Source organism: Globicephala melas, chromosome 19 (genome assembly GCF_963455315.2).
Source record: "Globicephala melas chromosome 19, mGloMel1.2, whole genome shotgun sequence".
Lineage (NCBI taxonomy): Eukaryota > Metazoa > Chordata > Mammalia > Artiodactyla > Delphinidae > Globicephala > Globicephala melas.
The window spans coordinates 59323839-59344046 of record NC_083332.1 but is presented as its reverse complement, the minus strand read 5'-3'; the positions used below and the strand labels follow the sequence as shown (position 1 = coordinate 59344046).

The 20208-nt window shown below is 58.2% G+C and overlaps 1 protein-coding gene across 6 annotated transcripts in view; it reads right to left on the bottom strand.

Moving 5' to 3' along the window:
- Positions 1–20208, bottom strand: part of GSE1 (Gse1 coiled-coil protein) — a 418195-nt gene that overhangs the window by 105155 nt on the left and 292832 nt on the right. The window contains exon 1 of one of the 6 annotated variants that reach the window (XM_030863150.3): positions 3367–4109. The exons of 4 other annotated variants lie outside the window; for them this stretch is intronic. In XM_030863150.3, the coding sequence (XP_030719010.1) occupies positions 3367–3403 (37 nt within the window). In that variant the 5' untranslated portion in view covers positions 3404–4109. Of the gene's footprint in view, positions 1–3366; positions 4110–20208 lie in introns of those variants that run through there. One more of the 6 variants, XM_030863147.3, reaches the window with a different exon arrangement.

The following is a 20208-nucleotide window of genomic DNA, read 5'->3' as shown; positions in this document are numbered from 1 at the left end:
GCCTGGTCCAAAGACCCGAGTTCAAGTCCAGCTCGACTGCTAAGAAGCCCTGTGATTTTCTGCAAATAATTCCACCTTAATAATAATTATTACGATTACTATAGCCGTCCCTTGCTAAGTGTTCACGTCATCCCAGGCACCGTCCTCAGTACCCCGCAAGGATTCACTCGTTTAATCCCTTACACCAGATGTCAGCACGCCTCCCTGGAAAGGGCCAGATAATGAATCGTAGGCTTGGCCGTCCTGGTCACACCGACTTGTTGGGGCTCCAGCTCCAAAGCTGCCACAGATAACACGTCAAGGAACGGGCGTGGCCACGTGCCAAGAAAACTTTATTCACCTAGTCAAGCAGCGGGCCGCAGAGGGCCAGCACCTGCCTTACGCTCATGCTGAGGTAGACCCTGTTATGAATCCTATTTCACAGATGGGAAAACTGAGGCCCAGAGAGCTCAAGCCACCTGCCCCAGGTCACGGCTCCGGAGAGGCAGAGCAGGACTTCAAACCTCCACTGCCTGGCCTCAGTCCCGTCACACAGGAGGAGTGGTGCCTGATGCCAGCCTGACTGTGAATGAACTGCCCCCCCCGCCCCCGCCCGGGAACGGCTGGACGGGCAGGTTCTGGGCCCTGGCTCTCTGCAGTTACAGACACTGTGACAGGATCCGGCTGTGGGGACACAACGGGGTCCCAGAAACTGAAGAGCACCTACGTGTCAGGCGTCTAAGGCGACAGAGTCACAGCATGCCGGGCTGGCCGCATCCAGGCCCCTCTGTCCTGGGCCAGTGTGGTGGGCAGTGGGCAGCTTCACGGCTCAGCTCTACCACTTCCCAGCCGGGCAAACTGCTAGCTCCCCTGAGCCTCACTTTCCTCCTCCGTGAAATGGGCAGAACCAGCACTTAGCTCAGGGGTGGGAATGGGGCTTACAGGACCGATTCCCAGAAGGCACTTGCAAGGGAGCCTGAGGGTGACCACAGAACCAGGTCATTCCTTTTACAATTCCACCTTCTACTCTAACGTGAGTTGACTGAAGCCCAGGGAAGCAAAGCCACCGGACCACGGCTCTTCTTTCTACACTATTACAGCAAAATTAAAAAATACAAACCCTAGTTGGGCAATTGAAAAAAAGAAAACTCTAGTGGAGGACAAACCTGCCTCCACAGACCCAGAGGACGTGCGCACTGACCTCCCCAGGGTCCCGACCGGCAGCCCTCAGCTCTGCTGATCAGGGCTTCTTCACATCAGCCAGGACTGATTTTCCTTAATTGCTCTGCGTTTCCTAAACTGACGCTTCCTCCTTTTCTCTGGGAGGCTCCCAGTGTAAAAAGACAACCAGTTATCTGATGAGTAAATGTGCACCGGCAGTCACCCAGTGGCAGGTGAGGTGGGGTGGAGATTACAAATACCTGTGCTGTTAAGAGCTCCGTACTTAAGAAGATGCACTCTTGCCACAATCATGTCCTGAGTGTCTCTAAGACAAGGTGCAGCTCTGAGGGCGGCGCTGCAGGTACAAAGCGGGGGTGGAGAGGCCACCAGGAGCCGCCAGCCAGAGCTTGGGTTTAAAGGGCCCTGGCACCCGCTCTCGGCCACCCGGGGTCTACCTATGGGGGGAGCCGGCTCTCGGCCTGAGCACTTGGCCCTGCACTTTTGTCAACTGGGGATTCCGGCTTCAATGTGGAACGGACCCGCCCAGTGTATGCGGTGCAGAGGGAAGAGAAGTGCTAACTTTGCATTCCGGGCAGTGAAGGAAAAAGAGATCAAGAATACAGAGATACAAGCTAAAGAGACCAAGGGCCGACCCTGAGAACTATTCTTCCTGTGAAAGTGGTGGAGACGCCAAGCAAGAGACATAGAATCTGTCAGTTCCTGGGAAGGGCTGGGGACCCAAAACAGCCACAAAGAAACTCAACAAGAGTAAATGGACAGATTTCCCACAGAATGGAGAAGTCCTTTCCACTCTTCCCCCCTTCTAGCCTCCCTCTATGCTATCAACTTGGTGAAGATGTTTGCCCCGGTTTCAGGGTCAGCGAGGGTCAGATCTAGCAGAGCTGGGTCCTCCCCGGGCCCATTCCCTCCCCCATGCTCCTCCCCAGGGGATCCAGGACAGCTGTGGGAGCCTCAGACAAAATGACAGGGGCTTCTGAACACAGAGGGAAAAACTCAAAACCCAACACCCGGCCACGTGCACCTTTTGCCAGCCAGACATTAAACCTCCTCTGGCGGCCTCCTATGCAGAATTTTAAAAGCCCCAACATAAGCCCAGAAACTTCCCCTCTCCTCTCTAAAGTGCCCCAACGTCCCCCCAAACCCTCCAATCAATGGACGCCCCAACTTCCATAGGAACTGTGTGTCAACGCCCAGGGAAGATAAAACTCTGAGAGGAAGGAAAGGGAAATAAAAACAGCTCATTCCTAGCTCAAGCGGGCACACCAGCCTTCCTGACCTGCGGGTCACGTGGCCCACCGGGGCTTAGGCCTGCTGAGTTACTCCTGACCCCAGGGGGCTCTGGAAGGCGGTGACAGCGCGCCAGCCAGGAGGGCCCCAGGGATCACCAAGGCTCCCACCTCCCTCACCAGGAATCCTGGCTCGCCTGCTTCCCTTTAGCCTACATGTAATTATTTTTAAGGTTTCAAAGTGCAAATAAGGTCAACACAAGAGGGGCCCCCCAAACCTCCCGCTGTCACCCCCCTCCCCTTTGGGCTGCAAGTGCGACTTGCCCCGAAACAGAAAGTCACAGGGCAGGCTGCTGTCAGCGCGCAGGAAGGTTAGGGAAACAGGAAGCCACGCCAACCACCCTCCAGAGCTTCCCCCGGCCCCCTCCTCCGACCTCCGCAGGCACAAAACCTTCCAGGGAATCCCAGGCAGGAAGGGGGGCGGGGGGCGTGCGCGCCACGCTCGCGCGGAGACCGCGCAAGGGGCTGGCTGGAGGGAGAGGAAAATAATCCCGGGGACTGGGGGCGGGGAGGCGCATGCTACCCGATCAGGGCGGCCTGCGGGAAAGTAACTTCACACCCGGTGCTTAATTCACCTTGGAAGGCTCGACTGCCCCGGCCGCTCGCTGCGCCGCCGCCCCGGAGCCGGCTCCGGGCAGGCAGACAAAAGGAGCGAGACGCGCAACCCCCGGCGGCGGCGCAGCGGGGGCGGCGGGCCGGGTGGGCGCTCCCCGCCGCACGTAGCGCACACACCGCCGGCTGGACCGCAGCGGGAGCGGCCGGGGCCGCGCGCGCCCGCCGGTCTGCTGGGGGCTCGGCGGACCCACCGCCCCGACCCAGGCCGGGGTGGGGGGAGGGGTCTGGAGGGGTAAGTTAGGTTGGGGATCCGGGGCGCGCCGGCGCCGCGCGGGACCCAGGGAGGCGCACAGAGCTCGCTTACCTGGTAAGTAATACAGAGGCGGCTTCAATCCAAACATGATTCAGATTAGAATTCCATAGTGGCCAGAGAGGGATGAAGAAGGAAAAAAAAAAATTAAAACCCAGCGAGGAGACAAAAAGCGCCGTCCGAGGCACGGCGCTCAAAAATGCCCAAAACAATAAAATAAAGGCAGAAGAGCGATCCGGACAGCGACGGGGAAAAAAAAAAAAAAATCAGTCTTTTTTTTTTTTTTTTCCCCTCCCTAAAATGATCAAAAGGCTCTCTCTCCGGCCAGCGCCCGGGCAGTTTCGGCCACCTTGGCCCTGGCAGATCCACAATGAGGTAATTGACGACCAAGGACGGGCCGGAGCCTCCACGGCTGCCCGGTGTCTTCGCCGCGTGTGTATTTTCTGCCTTTTGGACTTGAGATGCAAATAAAAAAAGGAGGGGGGCGCACGGCGGAGGGAAGCAGGCGGGAGAGCGGAGAGGAGCGCGAGAAAAATAAAGGGGGGAGGTGAGGGTGAGGAAATTGGGGGGTTAAGATCTTCAGGGATTACTCATATGAAAGAAAAAAAGATAGAGAAAAAAGCAGCCCCCAAGACGTGCGAGTAGCAATCTCTCCTCCATTCAGCCATTTGAATGTCAAGGGCGAGGGTCAAGAGACCTGTTTCCAACAGGGTTTCACGTTCAGAACCAGAAGGAAGAAGGAAGGGGGGTCGGCGGGAGGGGGTATCTCTTGTTGCCAAGGAGAAATCGGCTTTGTTTTCGTTTCCCCTTAGCTACTGGGTGAGGAGGGGCGGGGGGGGGAGAAGAGGAGGGGGCGAGCGGGGAGGAGAGAGGAGAAAATTAATACCCAAACAGCCAAGAAGTACCGAGGGGGAGATTTCTTCTCGTAAATAAGAGGCAGCGATTGCAAACAAGTCCCGGGCAGGAGAAAGCAGGCCGGCTCCCCTCCCCCTCTCGCCACCAACACCCCCCCCCTTTTTTTTTTTTTTTTTTGGTTATCTCCCTGGCCCGGCGTCCCACCACTGACTCAGAGAGCAGGGGTGGGGGAAGGAGGAGAAAGAACTCGCGGGGGCTCGGGCGCCCGAGCAGAAGGAGCAGGAGAACGGGCAGGAGACAGCGCACGGCGGTGGAGAGCCCCTCGATCAATTTTCATGCAAGAATCATTATCGGTAAATTGGAAAGCTGGCTGCCTGACAGCAAATTTGTCTCCCCTAATGAAAGCGAAAGGGTAGGGGCGCAGCGGCTGGCGGCTGCAGGCGGCGGCGGCTCCTTCCGTCTCTACGCGGCATCTTCCAAGAGCTCCATGCTTCGCAGGGCGATAATAATAGTTTCACTTGCGAGCTTCCCCCCGCGCGGCTGCCGCGCCGGGCAGCATACCCACGCGGACCGGGATCGGGGCGCAGAGAGCCGGGTTCCCCTCTGCCAACGCGGGGAGAGTGATGCTGCTGGCGGCGGGGTGCTCCCCTCTGCCCCGAAGCGGGGGCCGTTTGCAAACTGTGGGCGGCTGCGGGCGCCGCCGGTCCCCCCTCCGGCTGCCCAACTCCGCGCTCTGGCCGCCCGCCCGCCCGCCCCTCCTCCCTCCCTCCCCACCCACGTCTGACAGCTGCGGGAGCTGGGAGTTCACCCGCCGCCGGGGCCTGGGAGAAGGGTCCCCAAGTCGTGCTCCGGGAGCTCTGGCCCGCCTTTTGTGAAACCCACACGGGGCTGCAGAAACACACCGGCCCGGCCCAGGGTGAGCTCCTAAGGACAGCGGCTGCCTTCTCTCCTTCTTTTCCTCTCACCCCCCCACCCCTCAAAAATCCCTGTTGCAAGTGTAATCAAATGCTTGATACCATCTCCCACACTCTCCCTGAACTGCTGCATTATCAGATCCGGGAAGGCATGCTTCCAGGCAAATAGACCTAATAAATGCTATTACTGGGCTTCTGCAACCCCGGCTGCACCATAGTAACGAGAGCCCTGGCTAATTTGGTTGAAGAAAACGACCAACTGCACAGAGTGTGTGTGAGCGAGTGTGGAGCCTGTATCCCTCCTCCCCACCCGCCTCCCTTTCACACCAGCTCACGAAGGCCCCATGTGATAATTCCCCAAATCGAAGGGGGAAAAACCCTGCCGCCAAACCACATCCTGTGCGCTCGTTGTCCAGCCCAGCGATTTTAAAGAGACAGGACCCATTTCCCCACGCCCGCACACACACTTAAACGCACGCTGCAAAGCTGCCTCTTGATGTGACAATTTATTTTCAAGCCCTTTTACCTTATGAAGGGCCGGTCCCTCAGTGGCACAACCAACCGGAATCGCGACTTCGTAACACTAAGGGGTCACCTTTTGACCCCAGATACAATCACCTTTGTCTGTGGAACAGACCTGATCCTGCAGGTACGCACCGCAGGTCACCGCGGCCACGACAGGCTTGGGTTCCCGCCAACGCTTTCCAGCCGCTGCGTAAATCAGGGGTCCCCAGAGGCAGCCCCGGGGGTCCCTACTAAACGCGGCGGCTTCGGGTGACAACTGCACTCCTGGAATATGATACTCTAGAGGGCAAACTGGAGGAGGTGGGCGGACTCCGCGTGCCTTCCGACCCCTCTCTGCCACTCACCCCCCCCCCACGCCCACCCTGCAAGAATATCTTAAATGGGCTGGGCGGAGCGCTCGGAGCCAAGGGAGGGGTGGCGCTCCTCCCCGCCGCCACCAACGTCTGGGTGGGTGCAGCGCGCAGGCGGCTGCCTTCTCCGCCCGCTGGGCCGCCGGGGGTGCGAGGAGCATCTTTGAATCCCCCAGCCCCCGCGGCGCCCCGCCTGGCGCCCCCTCCCCGCGGGCGGCCGAGCGCGCGCGGGCACCCGGGAGGGCGCTGGGGCTGCTGACCCGGAGGAAACGGGCCGCTCGGGGCCGCCGGCGCCCGCCGCCAGCATCTGGCCGCTCCGCCCCGCGCTGACCCCGGAGGTCACGCCCGGCCCTCGGCGGCGGCGGCCCTTTGTTTCCGGGGCTGCGTGGCGGCGCGCTCAGCACTCCTCGCGCCTCCTCCTGCGCCCGCCGCCGCCTGCGGCCCTGCGAGGGAGACAACGGCCTGGCACGGCGGGGTCGGGGTCCAGCACCTGCCCGCCCGACCCCGGACCAGCGTCCGTTTCCCAGCCCGCCTTCGCCTCCCACCCACATATTTGATCATCTGTGCCCTTCTGGGAGTCGGTGGGGGGGGGGGGCACCAAGGCGCACAACGGACAGCCCAGGCGAGCAGCTGCCCACCCCCCCTGACTCCTCATAAGCTCGGAAAATCTCTGATTCTACTTGGGGGAAAAGAGAACTATTTTTCAAAGATCCTAACCTATCAGTTTCTGTTGTCATTCTTTTATTGGTTTTTAATTCTCCGGGATTACACGAACAACAGTAGTAATTAATACTAAACCTTCCTCTACTGTATATGCTAATGGCAGAAGCCATAAAAATTAATTTGCAAACATGTCATTACACAATAGCTGTACAGGCAATAAACCTGTAATTATGGGCCAATCACAGGCAGGGTACAGAGGGAGGGATGCTCCCCCAATCTGCTGGGTGCCCCCCTTCCCCTGCTATAGTAGAGAAGATGGTACCAGAAAGAAGCTTGCCTGCTGGGAGCCACCTGTGGAGAATGCGCCCAGACTGGGGATGGCAGAAGGGGTCTTTAGTCTTGAGTTCTAATGGCTTGGCTTCTATACAAGGCCCCCTGGAGACAGCCACTCCAGGGGAGACTGAAACTGTGGGAGGAGAGGCACGGTGAAGCCTTGGAGAGCTCCCGGGCCTGGCTGGCTGGTGGTGGGTGAGCAGAAGAGGGGGAGGGGGCAGAGAGAACAGGACTTCCCGGGTGGCGCAGTGGCTAAGAATCCGCCTGTCATTGCAGCGCACACGAGTTCAAGCCCTGGTCCGGGAAGATCCCCACGTGCCACGAAGCAACTAAGCCCGTGCGCCACAACTACTGAGCCCACGCACCACAACTACTGAAGCCCCCGCACCTAGAGCCCGTGCTCCACAACAAGAGAAGCCACGGCGATGAGAAGCCCTGCGCTCACGGCAACTGGAGAGAGCCCACGCGCAACAACGAAGACCCAATGCAGCCAAAAATAGATAAGATAAATTAATTTTTTAAAAAAAGGGAGAGAGGGAATAGGAGACCCCACACTGGCAGGCCAGCACCCGCTTATCTTTGCTTCCCGGTCAAAAGGCAAACATCTCCCCCCCAATAAGTAGTTGAAGGCCTGCATCAAATTATCTCAAAATGCTCAGGCCAAGCCCTAATTGCTTTTAGCCACTCCCTGGGGCAGGAGGTGAGCTGTGAGATTCGAGCGATACCCTAAGTCTCCTTTGGCCCTGCGTCTGGGTGGCTCAGAGTAGGTTATTGACATTTCCTGGTGACAGGGACGTTTATAACGGAGGAAAATATGAAACCTACCATGGGAGGGTGGCTGCACCACAGCTCCCGACCTGATGCCAAAACAGCTGAAAAGTATAAAGCACCCCCGCCATGCCAAGCAGCCTGCTTAACGGGCTGCCTCGCCACTGAATGGCTCGGTTGTTTGCCATAACGTGGCTGAACGGGGAGCTGGAAGGATTTTTCCTTTCCCACCGGCCCTTGTGGCTTGGCTGTCATTTTTGGAACCCATCACTAAGGCCATTCATTTCCAGGGGACTCGCCCCTCCTCGGACGGTGCCTATGGCCTGGCTAGAGGCGGAGGGGCAGCCAGTCTGGGCCCACACGTGGACCAGCTGCCAGGTGCCCAAGGTGAGAAGGACAGCACTCTTCTGGGGATTTCAGTTCCGCGGGATCATCTGCAAGGAGGGGTTGCCTCTCTCCATCCCCGTATCTCTCCCAGAGCCTGGTCACGGCAATACCCTCCTGCTCTCCCGGCTCACACCTCTGGGGAGGAGTCGGGCATTTATAGAAGAAAGGCAGCAATTGATGCCACTGAAGGGCAAACTCATGCCCACCTCCCTGAGAGACCCCTGCCCACGCTGCCAGCCAACCCAGGGTGAGAGGGAAGCTCTGGGCCTGTCCTGGGCCCAGTGGAAAGAAAAGGAAAGAAAAGCGCTTCATGTCTCAATGGGAAACAAGCTGGGGGCGGGCTGCTTCTTGGAAGCCACGTGGAGCTCACCAGACACCAGACACCCCCCCAGCCAAGATGCGGGGGGGAGGCCCTCCTTCCCCCTCTCCCCGGCTGCACCTTCAAAATGGAGGGGCCCCAGACTCCCTCTAGCGGGCCTGCCGTTGCCACAGCACAGAGACAGCCTAGCCGGCCAAGAGCGTCAGCTGAATGCAGTAAAAATAGCCTCCCAGCACGTGCTGCAAACACTGAGGCCGCAGACTGGGTCTGGATGTGCAGCGGTGTAGTGCCCGGCTCTGAGCGGGAGAGCCCAGTGCCTCTGTGTGCCCACTGGCACTCTGGTGGCGGCCCAGGCCAGGCTGCGACCTCACCTTGCTGGAGGGGGCACTGCTCCCCAAGGATTCCAGGGAAAGAAGGCGAGGGGAGGCTGGGAGGCCACGTGACTAAGCTGAAATGCCCCTTTAGGTCTGCCCCCTCCATTTCCCTCCCTGGGATAATCATGCCAGCTGATTGCTGTTCTGAGCGCTCTTCACAGAGAGCTCATTAGATCCTCATGACAACTGTGTTCAAGGTCACCCTTAGGAGTTCCATTTTCTAGATGAGGCCCAGAGAGGCCAAGCATCTTGCCCAAGGACACACAGCCAGGAAAGGGCAGAGCCGGGATTTGAAGCTGAGCTGGTTCCAGAGTCCATGTTCATAACCATCAGCTTGGAGTCGGACATACCAGAGTTCAAATTCTGGCTGGGCCCCCCACCCACCGTGTGCCCCCAGGCAGTGACATCACCATCTGAAAATGCCTCAGTTGCCTCACCTGGAAAATGGGATGAAATCAGCCCTGCGTTCCAGGAAGATGCGGGTGTGTAACCACTCTGGTGCCTGGCACAGAATAAGGACTCCATAAATAGAGCTGTAAATGACTGTGTTTGGGATAATAGTGATAATAGCAATAATAGCAGTTACCACGGGCAGGGCCTCAGGACAGCCACGCTCTACTCGCTTTGCTAAGGGCTTTATCTTATCTGGAACCTGCTCCCACCCCACGGGGCAGACCTACAATGACCATCACCCCGATCTGCACACGAGGACGCAGAGGCCCCAGGAGGTGAAGCCACTCACCCAAGGGCACCCAGGGAGTAGACACACCCGCTTTCTCCCTCCGTCCAGCTCTGGTCCTTAGGTGACTGGACATGAGTGAAAGTTCTGTCTCAAGATAAGCAAGTCTGAGCTTGAAAGAGAAAGGGAGAACTTCTGCCCCGTCAAGGTGATGTCTGCAAACCCAGGTTTTGTTTCCATCTTGGCCTGGTGTGTTTACTTCTGCTTTCCTCTGCCAGTGGCTCCAGGCTCCCCACCCAGGGAGTGCTCCCAGGCTTCCCACGGCCTTGTCCACCTGTCCTGGCATGATGGGCTAATGGTGGCCCGCCAAAGTATATGTCCACCTGGAACCATGAATTGGACCTTAACTGGAAAAGGAGTCTAGGGACTTCCCTGGTGGCACAGTGGTTGAGACGCCACACTCCCAATGCAGGGGGCCCGGGTTCGATCCCTGGTCAGGGAACTAGATCCCACGTGCATGCCGCAACTAAGGAGCCCACGTGCCACAACTAAGGAGCTCACGAGCTGCAACTAGGACCCGGTGCAACCAAATAAATAAATATTTTTTAAAAAAAGAAAGAAAGAAAAGGAGTCTGTGCAGGTGTAATTAAGTTAAGGACCTCGAGTTGACATCATCCTGAGTCATCAGCGTGCGCCCTAAAACCAATGGCAAGTAACCTTATAAAAAGAGAAGCAGACAGAAGAGAAGACACAAGGGAAAATGCCGTGTAAAGACGGAGGCAGAGGTTGGAGGGAAGCAGCCATAAGCCGAGGACACTTGGAGCCCCCAGGAGCTGGAAGAGACGGGAAGGACCCTCCCCTACGGCCGCTATAGGGAGGATGGTGGCCCTGCTGACACCTTGACTTCAGATTTCTGGCCTCCAGAACTGCGAGAGAATAAATTTCTGATGTTTCAAGCCACCCAGTTGGGGGTACTTTGTTACGGCAGCCACAGGAAACTCATACATCCTGTCACTTCTGTGAAAATGGAATGCCCTCTGTCCTGCCAACCCAGGGAGGCCCTGGGCCTTGTCCAAGGCGGGATGCCATGGGCCTTGGGCCAGCTGGGTCAATCTCTCCTTCAGGCCTGTAGCAAGGGCTGGGAAGGAAGATGAAGTGTGCCGGGCCCACGGGCAGGTGTGCACTCAGGGCACCTGCACTCCGTGAAGCTGATGTCAACCCTCCTTTCTGATGACCTGCCTGCCCTCTTGTCTCCCCCGCCGGTGACACACGTTTGTGGGCTGGGGTTGGGGCAGCGGCCTGGGCTACAGGAGATCATCGAGTATGGTAATCTGCCTGGGGAAGAGCCAGCCAGCCAGCCTTGCCCAATCAACCTATAAACTGAGGGCTCTGCTGGCCGTGAGCATCTCAGCCAGCCCCACGAGGCCCAGGGTAACAACAACAAGTAAGAAGCCTGGTGGCCGGCTTTTCACCAAACCTGTTTCCCTTCTCTCTTCGGCTCAGACCCAGACTACATTTCTCAGCCTCCCACGCAGATGTGTGGGGCCAGATGACCACATTCTGGCCAAGGGAACGCAGTGGAAGTCATCACTCGCCGCCTCCACGTTCCCCTTCTGGGTCTGCCCACCAGATGTCAGCTCCCAGGATGACCTTGAACCCATGTACAGGAGACACAGCGCCTCCATCACGCCCCCAACTGTTGTTGAGAGCAGAGGCCCCTGCATGGGCCCCCACCAATTATATAGTACAGTGGCACACGATTAAGAAATATATTTCCACTGGGGAGTGTGTATAGAAGGCAGCTTCTAGCGGGATGAGCCACTGAGCTACCCGGGGCTCTTTGTTACAGCAGCTAATGTTACTTGCACATACATCCCAAGAGATCTCCTTTACGGATTTACTTAATGACCAGCATTGCACTGGATGCTCTAAATACATTATCTTAGATCATCCTCACACTAAAAATAAATCTTTCATGACCCTCATTTTTCAGATGAGCAAACTGAGGTCCAGAGAAGTCAAGTGACTTGCCCAAGGTCATACAGCCAGTAAGAGGAAAATCCGATTGCCATCCAGACCCTGCATTTTACACTGCTCTCTCTGGTGGCCCCCTCAACTCTCTTCAGCAGGAGCTGGCAAAGGGGCTTAAACCCCCCCTTTTTTTTTTTTTTTGCGGTACGCGGGCCTCTCACTGCTGTGGCCTCTCCCGTTGCGGAGCACAGGCTCCGGACGCGCAGGCTCAGCGGCCATGGCTCACGGGCCCAGCCGCTGCGCGGCACGTGGGATCTTCCCGGACCGGGGCACGATCCCGCGTCCCCTGCATCGGCAGGTGGACTCTCAGCCACTGCGCCACCAGGGAAGCCCCAAACCCCCTTTTTAATGAAAAGCCAAGCAAGGAGACAAAAACGAGCACACCGCACGTGGCTGCCTACACACAGAACCGCATGCCTGACCTCCAGGTCGAGGCCGCCGCTGGAGCCGGATGCCGGGCCAGCTCAGGATTTGGGAACTCTCTACAATAATGGTTTTACAAGACATACGCCATGATGTCGCCAAAGCGCTGCCTCCCCGTGGGCTGCACGGATGCCAGAGAAATCAGACAGAGACTGCGTCTGGGACTGCCGGGCCACACAGCTCCTCCCTGCGGGGGGACCCCCCGCCTGTCCTCGCCCCCGCGCCACCACCCCGGGATGCTGGCAGCCCTCAGTCTTTTCATAATCTCAGACGGCTCTGGTTGTCAACGACTTGCTGCGTGCAGAGCCAGCAAGTACAGAGCTGGCAAGCGTCTGTGGAAAGGCACGGAGGAAGGTCTCCGGGGGCTGGGGAGGGAAAACGCGGGGGTCAGACACGGCGACAGCCCCTGTGTGGCCTGCCCTCTCAGATCCTACTCCAGCCGCCATCCTGCTCAGCTGCCTGGAGGCGGGCTGACAAGGCTTTCTTCTCCCCACCGGTGCCTGCCCATCGGGGACCCAGGGACCAGGCGAAAAGCCTGTGCGAGGGAAAAAGGCATTTGTGAACAGTTCTCCCCACTGCCTGCTGCTGGCGTCTGCCGAGCAAGGAGTCACTGCCGGGACGTAATTAGCCGTTGGTGGATGACACACAGATCTGCCTGTCTACCCCCTGGGCCTGACTGCTTCAGGTCTGTGTAGCCCTCTGGCCAACACGATGCGGTTCTTAAGAGGTGGCTTCCTGCCTGCTTCTCTTCACGCCGGGCACAGCTTTCAGTAGGACAGAGTTGGAGTGGGGGAGCCCTGGCCCCCCTTTTATTCTTCTCTACCTGTACCTTGCAAAGAAATCCCGGTGGGCCCTCCCACTTCTCTTCCCCCTGCACCTCCCTTGCCCACCATCTCTCTGTCGTCCCCCAAGCCCTGAGCTGCCCCTTCTTCATCCTCCGAGGGCTCATGCCTGAACTGACGAGACTCCCGCCATGTCCCCAACAAGAGACATTCTCCCCGGAGAACAGCTCCTCTTTCGGTCGTTTTCAAAGCACGCATGCGGCACAACTGACATTGGGGCCAGATCATTCTTTCTTGTGGGGGCTGCCCTGTGCATTGCAGGCTGTTCAGCCCTGGCCTCCACCCATGGGATGCCAGGGGCGCACCCCAGCTATGCCAAGGAAAAGGTCCCCAGACATGGCCAAATTCCACCCCCCGCAGGGGTATAACAATTGCCCTGGTTGAGAGCCATTGATGTTGCATAAAGGATCCAGCTGAGAGAATTCCCTGGAGGTCCAGTGGTTAGGATTCCGCTCTTTCGCTGCCGAGGGCCTGGGTTCCATCTCTGGTCAGGGAACTAAGATGCCCCGAGATCCCCAGGCAAGCAGCTTGGTGCAGCCAGAAAGGATCCAGCCAGGGCGCTCAGTGACCGGACCTTTCGACTTAGCGCTACCGTTGGCCTCACGCAAACAAATGCTCTCTCTTGGCCCCAATTTTACCATATAAAAAATTAGAGGGGCTGGGCTTCCCTGGTGGCGCAGTGGATGGGAGTCCGCCTGCCGATGCAGGGGACGCGGGTTCGTGCCCCGGTCCGGGAGGATCCCACATGCCGCGGAGCGGCTGGGCCCGTGAGCCATGGCCGCTGAGCCTGCGCGTCCGGAGCCTGTGCTCCGCAACGGGAGAGGCCACAGCAGTGAGAGGCCCGCGTACTGCCAAAAAAAAAAAAATTAGAGGGGCTGAATGGGGTGCTGTGGTCTTCCAGCTGCCTCTGATTCTCTGAGGCTGATGGTTCCAAAGTGGGGATGAGCTTGGGATTCAGGAAATAGGGTCATAAGGAAAGGAATCTAGTGATGCCGCAGTGTCATACAGGAAAAAGGAGGGAGGGGCCCGTATGTTAGAGGTGGGCGACCTCAGTGCCTCGGGGCCTTTTCTCCAATCCTCTTTCTCTCTAACCTAAACAAAACCTGCTCTGAAAAAAAGTACCCCGGCTATCAGTCATTAACACTCTAGTATGATTTAACTCCACCTCCACTGTCGTCTTACAACCAAGGCTGCGGCCCCGACTGGAGCCATCTCATGGCTAAGCGGAACGGCTGTAGGACGCATTTGGGAAAGGCAGGACAAAAGAGCCTTTCTGCCCACTGGGGTTTAAACGGTGGTTTCAATTTCATAACATCATGTGAGGTGAACTTCCGGGTGCCCTGTGTTACACACAGTCCGTTTCAACAGCTGCCACGGGGGAGGAAACAGCATCACTCAAGAGCTGGGGTTGGGAGAAGTTATGTGGCTTTGGATGAACTTGGATACGGACGCACATCCAGCAGGACCACCAACAAACCGGGCACGGGTGGCCGGCTCCCCCCGGCGTCACGACCATCAGTCTCCTGACAGCACCTGGCAAACGCCAGTTTGTGCTGAGCTAAACAGAGCAACAAGGCCAGAGCATTCTCAGTTGGTGACCACAGTCCTGACCCCTGTGTCTCAAAGACAGGATTTCCGGTTGTTTGTGGGGGTGGATTATCCCAGAATCAGCTCTGCTTCAGATTTTGGTTGGGAGGCAGGATGCCTGTTCCTGGGGTTGCGGCGGGCGGGGCGGGGGGGGAACATACACCTGTTTAATTCCATAGAGTGGGAGGCATGTGGGCTTGGGAAAGGCTGCTGGGTCCTAGCGCAGCTCCACCCCCACTGCAGGTGCAGCGTGGCTGTGGCCTTCTCTGGCCTTCAGTCTCCTCCTCGGTAGGACGCTCAGACTAAATGATCCCCCAGGCCTTCCAGCTCTGTGAGTCCATGATTAATAAAACTCAGACACACCATCTGCTCACTCTGACATTTAAGAAACAGAACAGGTTTCCGAGAAAGCTGCCCCGTGCAGCCTGCTCTTCCTCCTGCGCCCCGCTGATCGAGTGTGGGTTCACACCCTCCCCGCATCCCAGCCCTGACACACACACGCATACACAATCACACACAGAGCTGTCTCCCCTGCTCCCCCACAGAGGTCAGAGATGCGGGAGCTAGCTGATGCCCTAGTCCAACTCGGAACCACCCGGCCTCCTTCCGGACCTTGCACCCTTTCTCATGTCCTCTCCGGCTGGAGGGCGAGACGTGCATCTTGGTAACACGGCCCCGAACTTCCCAACTCAGCTGGCGGTGACTCATCTCTCCCATCAGTTCAGCTCCTCCTCAGTGCCGGGGAGTGAGAATTGCTGCCCGCTTCACAGATGGGGAAACTGAGCTCGAGGAGGGAAGGGTCAGCCCCAAGGCCACACAGGTGACAAGGTGCGTCGCCTCGGCAGAGTAGGCGCGTGTCAAATGTTCGCGCCATGCAGGGCCGGTTCCCACGGCCCGGCTCATCACACAGGACGCCCGCGAGGCTGTATCCTGCAGATGACACCTCGCCACCCGAGGTGGCCTTGTCTCTAACACAAGGTGCTAAGAAGGCCAGAGAAGGCCACAGCCACGCTGTACCTGCAGTGGGGGTGGAGCTGCGCTAGGACCCAGCGGCCTTTCCCAAACCCACATGCCTCCCACTCTATGGGATTAAACAGGTGTATGTTCCCCCCCCAACCCCAGGAACGGTCCTCAGGCCCACTTGCTGTCTGACACAGAACACGGACCCTCCGTGCCAGGCCGATGGCCCTGCTGCGTCCGCTGAGTGGCCTACGATCAAGGGCACCTGAAGCCAGGCCGAGGGGAGGGAGGCGGGGGAGACATTCTGGGCCAGGTGACACCTGGCCAAACTCGAGAGCTGAGCCTGGGCGGCGAGGGTAAGGTCGGACCGGTGATGGCTGTGTGGCAGCCAGGTGTCCTGATGGACCTGCTCTGTTACCTCCTCCAACTGCCCAGGTCCTGCCCCCGGCTGGGACCCAGAGAGGAGATTCCTAGGAAAGCCCCTGGGCCCAGGATCTGCGACTCCATGTGGGTTGAATCTCGGCAGACCCCACTCAAGTGCCCTCTCTCTGCGGGCCGCCCCCACGGGGTCAGCTGGATTCCAGACTCTCTCTGCTGCTCTTGCCCGGATGCTGCACTTGGCCACCAGCTCCTGCCCTGATCACAGCGTCGGCCGGCCACTCCATGCCGAGCACAGACCTCCCTCTCACCCTCTGTCCCCTGCCACGCCCACTGCTCCCCCCACCCTGCTCGGAGAAGTGGCCTGGACTTCCTGTTTCTCGTAATCTCCAATAAGGTCAGCCCCAAAAGCCAGATAAAAATATCCCTCCAGCTTCTCAAGAGTACCGGGTCAAAAGGGACAGGGAAACTGGAATCCCCAGAGCTCACTGGGCCCACAGGCCACACTGGTCCCAAGGGCATGTACCATCCTATGACATTCGAACTTAGGTTATGATGGCCTTGAAGGTCAAGGGGGACAGAAAGCGAAGCCTGGGTCCCCTGTACAAGTTGGGGGTCTAAGAGAAGACCCTTCCCACAATAAGCCAAGGCCCCAGAGAAGTACCCACTCAGGGTGAGAGGAAGGGGAAGCTGGCCAGCCGAGTGCTGCCTGGGAATGTCAAATCCTGGACTGGATTAAGGAGGCTCTAGAGCGGTTGTGTCTCTAGGCCCCTACCAGCAGCACATACAAGTCCACCTGAAGGAGACGACCTTCAGCCCAGGCTCAACTTACACCTCCAAATTTTTAAAAAAATATAATGACTAGCACACAGTCGAAGATAACCAGACCCCAAGAAACGCACACTTCCTGGTCGGGAGTCAGCAGCTGCAACAGCCTACAGAATCAGATCTGCAGTGACTCGAGAGGCTGGAATTATTGAAGTCTCCGCAACTCCGCTGGCTCCCATCAAGAGAGAAAAGACAAGCTGAAGGGACGTGCAGAGAACAGGAAACCCTAACAAGAGCAGCATCAGAGTCGAACATCTCGCCAGGATGAAGTCTCCACAAGGGCAGGGACTCTGCCTGTTCACCACCACCTCCCCTAGAACCATGCCTGAGCCCCAGCGGGAGCTCAGTAGCTCCCTGTGGACTCTTTAGGACCCGAGACCCTCAGGGAGGTGAGAGTGGGGCGATCGGCCTGTTCCAGGGAAGTCTGGGGAATCATTCTAGTCAGTGAGAAAACAGGTGAGAGGAGGGGATTAACCCCAAAGTTCCCTTCACTGTGACACTTCTCTGTGCGAAGGTAGGCGCTCGTGAAAAACACAAACTCAGCCCTAGAACGGCCTCCACAGTGGAGAAAAACAACCCAGAGGTGTAATGGCTGCCGCAGAAAACTAAATCCTTTAGGCCAGAACAAGCAACCCCTCACCGCTGTAATTTCGAGTTATCCGTTCTTTACTATAATCCCTGGCCTTGGCTCTCCAAGCATCTACCAGGGAATCTTTCTGTAGGGGCAATTTTGGTGCCTGCAATTAGCTGAACAGGCATCTTTTGTCCCCACTAAAGTACTCAATTGCAGGTGTAATTAGGTTCCCTCACCCCTGAAATCTGCAGAGAGCTGCCCGCCTTGACTAACTGCACCCACAATTAAGTGCTTACGGGCATGTGGCTGGAGCCGGCAAACATGTGTGTGCAGCTAATAGCGGGGGCACCTAGCAGCCTTTCAAAAATAGACACTGTGTTGGAGAGATCCAGCCTCTTTCCATTTGTTGTTCAAACGGCTCTGTCCAGCTGGGAATAATGAGAAAAGACAAACAAGCCAATTAGGCTAGGTCCATACATAAATAAACCGCACAGCTCCTTAATTAAGCCACTTATAGGAGTGGGCAAGGCTGGGAGAAGCGGAAAGGAGAGCGATGGCCCTGTAGGGCCAGGGCCTGGCCTGGAGGAGCCGGGGGTGAGGATGCCGTTTTGGCCAAGATGGCGAAGCCAAGTGGGAGTCCTCCATCCATCACTGGGGGCTGTGGACCACTTTAGCCAAGGGATGCCGGCGGGTGTGGGGGGCAGACTTGGGGGCCGGAGGAGGACTATGGGGGTGGGGAGGGGTCTCCAGATGCTCCCCAGGGTGAGAGGGAGGTTGGGTTAGGGCAGGCAGCCTAAGTCCCGCCACCAGGAGACGGCAGTATGGGACTGAGCCTCCTTTGTCCTCTTCCATGGCTGCCTCGGCCTGGCACATGACCTCTTCCCTGAAAGCGGCCGCATCTGCTCTCTCCTCCTCTGCCGCCTCCTCCTCCCCGGGGCCTCAGAAGGGTGGTGAAGTCCAAAATCAAATCACCTGCCTGTTTCCACAGCTTGGTCCCTCAAGGCGCCTTCAGTGGAGACGCAGGCCCTGGCCAAGCCTCCTCAGCCACAGACTGTACCCAGGCTGTGTGGACGCACAGTTCAAGACAAAGGAGGGACACGTGTGGTCAGGGACGAGGCCAGGACGTGCCGGGGGGTAAAGGGCGGTCGGTGACGGGGGGTGATCTCTGTATCTCCGACACACCAGCAGCCCTAGCCCCATCATACACTTGCCACACTCCCTGCCACGCTGCTGCACTGCTTCTCGACAATAAAACCCAGCAGATTGCAGTGGCTGTAATCAGGAAAGGAAGCAAAGCCGCCCGCTCCCGCAGCAGCGCCTCTGAAAGTGATTTGCCTTTTGCGGAGCTCAGCAGTCCCGGCTGGAAGCAAAGGGCAAAGGCAATATTTAGATAATTAAAAACCCATTGCTGACGGGCCAGCCGGGTGGCCACAGGTGGCTTCGGGGCGGACCCGCAATGGCTCAGAGTGGCCAGCGCGCCTTCTGTCCTCCCCTTCCAGCTACGGTGAAAGGAGGCAGGCAGGTGACCACTGGGAAATTCTGCCCCGAGAACAATTGGGCCGAAGCCTGGGATTCTGGCTCCACAGTCCCTACCGGACCCAGGCCAGGTCCCGCCTCTGCCTCACCTCTCCTCCAGCCACGCCAGCCTGCCTGGACTCTTCCTGCCTCGGGGCCTTTGCACTGGCTGTGCCCTCTGCCTGGATCTCTCTTCCCCAGCTATCCACACAGCCTCCCTCCCCCCATTCAAATTCCACCTCCTCCGGAAGGCCCGCCCTGACTGCCATCCAAAGAAGTTTCACACGGCCCTCCCTAGTCACCCCATCCTCTCACTCTACAGCGGGGTTTCTGTTAACACTTGATCCCTGAATCTACACCCGACATTTCTGTCATCTTGTTCATCTTTCTCTGTGGGCCTAACCCGGCGTCTCCACCACTGCATCAGCGGTGCCTAGTGTGGTGGCCGGTGCTCCATGGGGACTCGGTTCTGAATAAGTGAATGAATGAATGATGCCGGAGTTGGATACAGAGCAACCCAGGGCATGGCCTCAGAAGGGGGACCGGGCTACAAACCAGACGGGGAAGGTACTCTGGAAGCTTGTGGGTTGGGGGGTGTCCCTCTCCGTGGGAGCTGGAGTTGGAAGGCGTCCCTGGCCGCAGCCCTCCCCTAGCTTTGCGGCCCTGGGCAGCAAAGGTGACCACAGGTCGATCTGGCCAAGCAGCCTGTGTCTCCTCACTTAGCCTCTGAATTTTTAAAGCTTGACTTGGAGCCAAGAATCACTGAGCTCCCAGGAACCCAGCCTCGCGCCTCTGTGTGACCCCCTTCCGGCTCCCCGCTCCCAGCTGATGCCTGTGAAAACCCAAACCAAGGCAGGCTCCTCACGGGGACGGCGGGAGCAGGGACTACTGCAGCACACAGATAACCTGAGGCCCCAGTCTCAGGCCCTGGGTCCTCTGCCCCATCAGACATCGCCGGCGGGGACTTCCCTGCTGGCGCAGTGGTTGAGAATCCGCCTGCCAATGCAGGGGACACGGGTTCGAGCCCTGGTCTGGGAGGATCCCACATGCCGCGGAGCAACTAGGCCCGTGAGCCACAACTACTGAGCCTGCGCTCTAGAGCCCGTGCTCCACAAGAAAAGCCACCGCAGTGAGAACGAAGCCCGCGCACCGCAATGAAGAGTAGCCCCCGCTCACCTCAACTAGAGAAACCGCGCAAACAGCAACGAAGACCCAACGCAGACAAAAAAAAAAAAAAAAAAAAATCACCTGCAACTGCTTCTGGGCCCCCGAAGGGCAGGCTTGAATTTCATGTCCCCTTTGTCCCCCCACCTCTGCTTCAACGGGGCCTTCCCAGGAAACGTGATGGGCAACGGCCCCCTTCTCGCCCCACCTGTCGGGATGGGTCCTCTGACGGGCTTGGGGGCACACCTATGGCTCCAGACCCCTTGGTCTCCCGCTCCTCCAAACCCCTGGAGCGTATGCTCCACACACAGGGCCATCCGTGCCCCGCCACCCCCCAGCATGCCAGCCCTGGAGTTTCTGGAGCCTTCCAGATCGTGACCAATGGCAGCCTTGACAGTCTGACTGGTGGCCAAGCCAGCCATGCCTG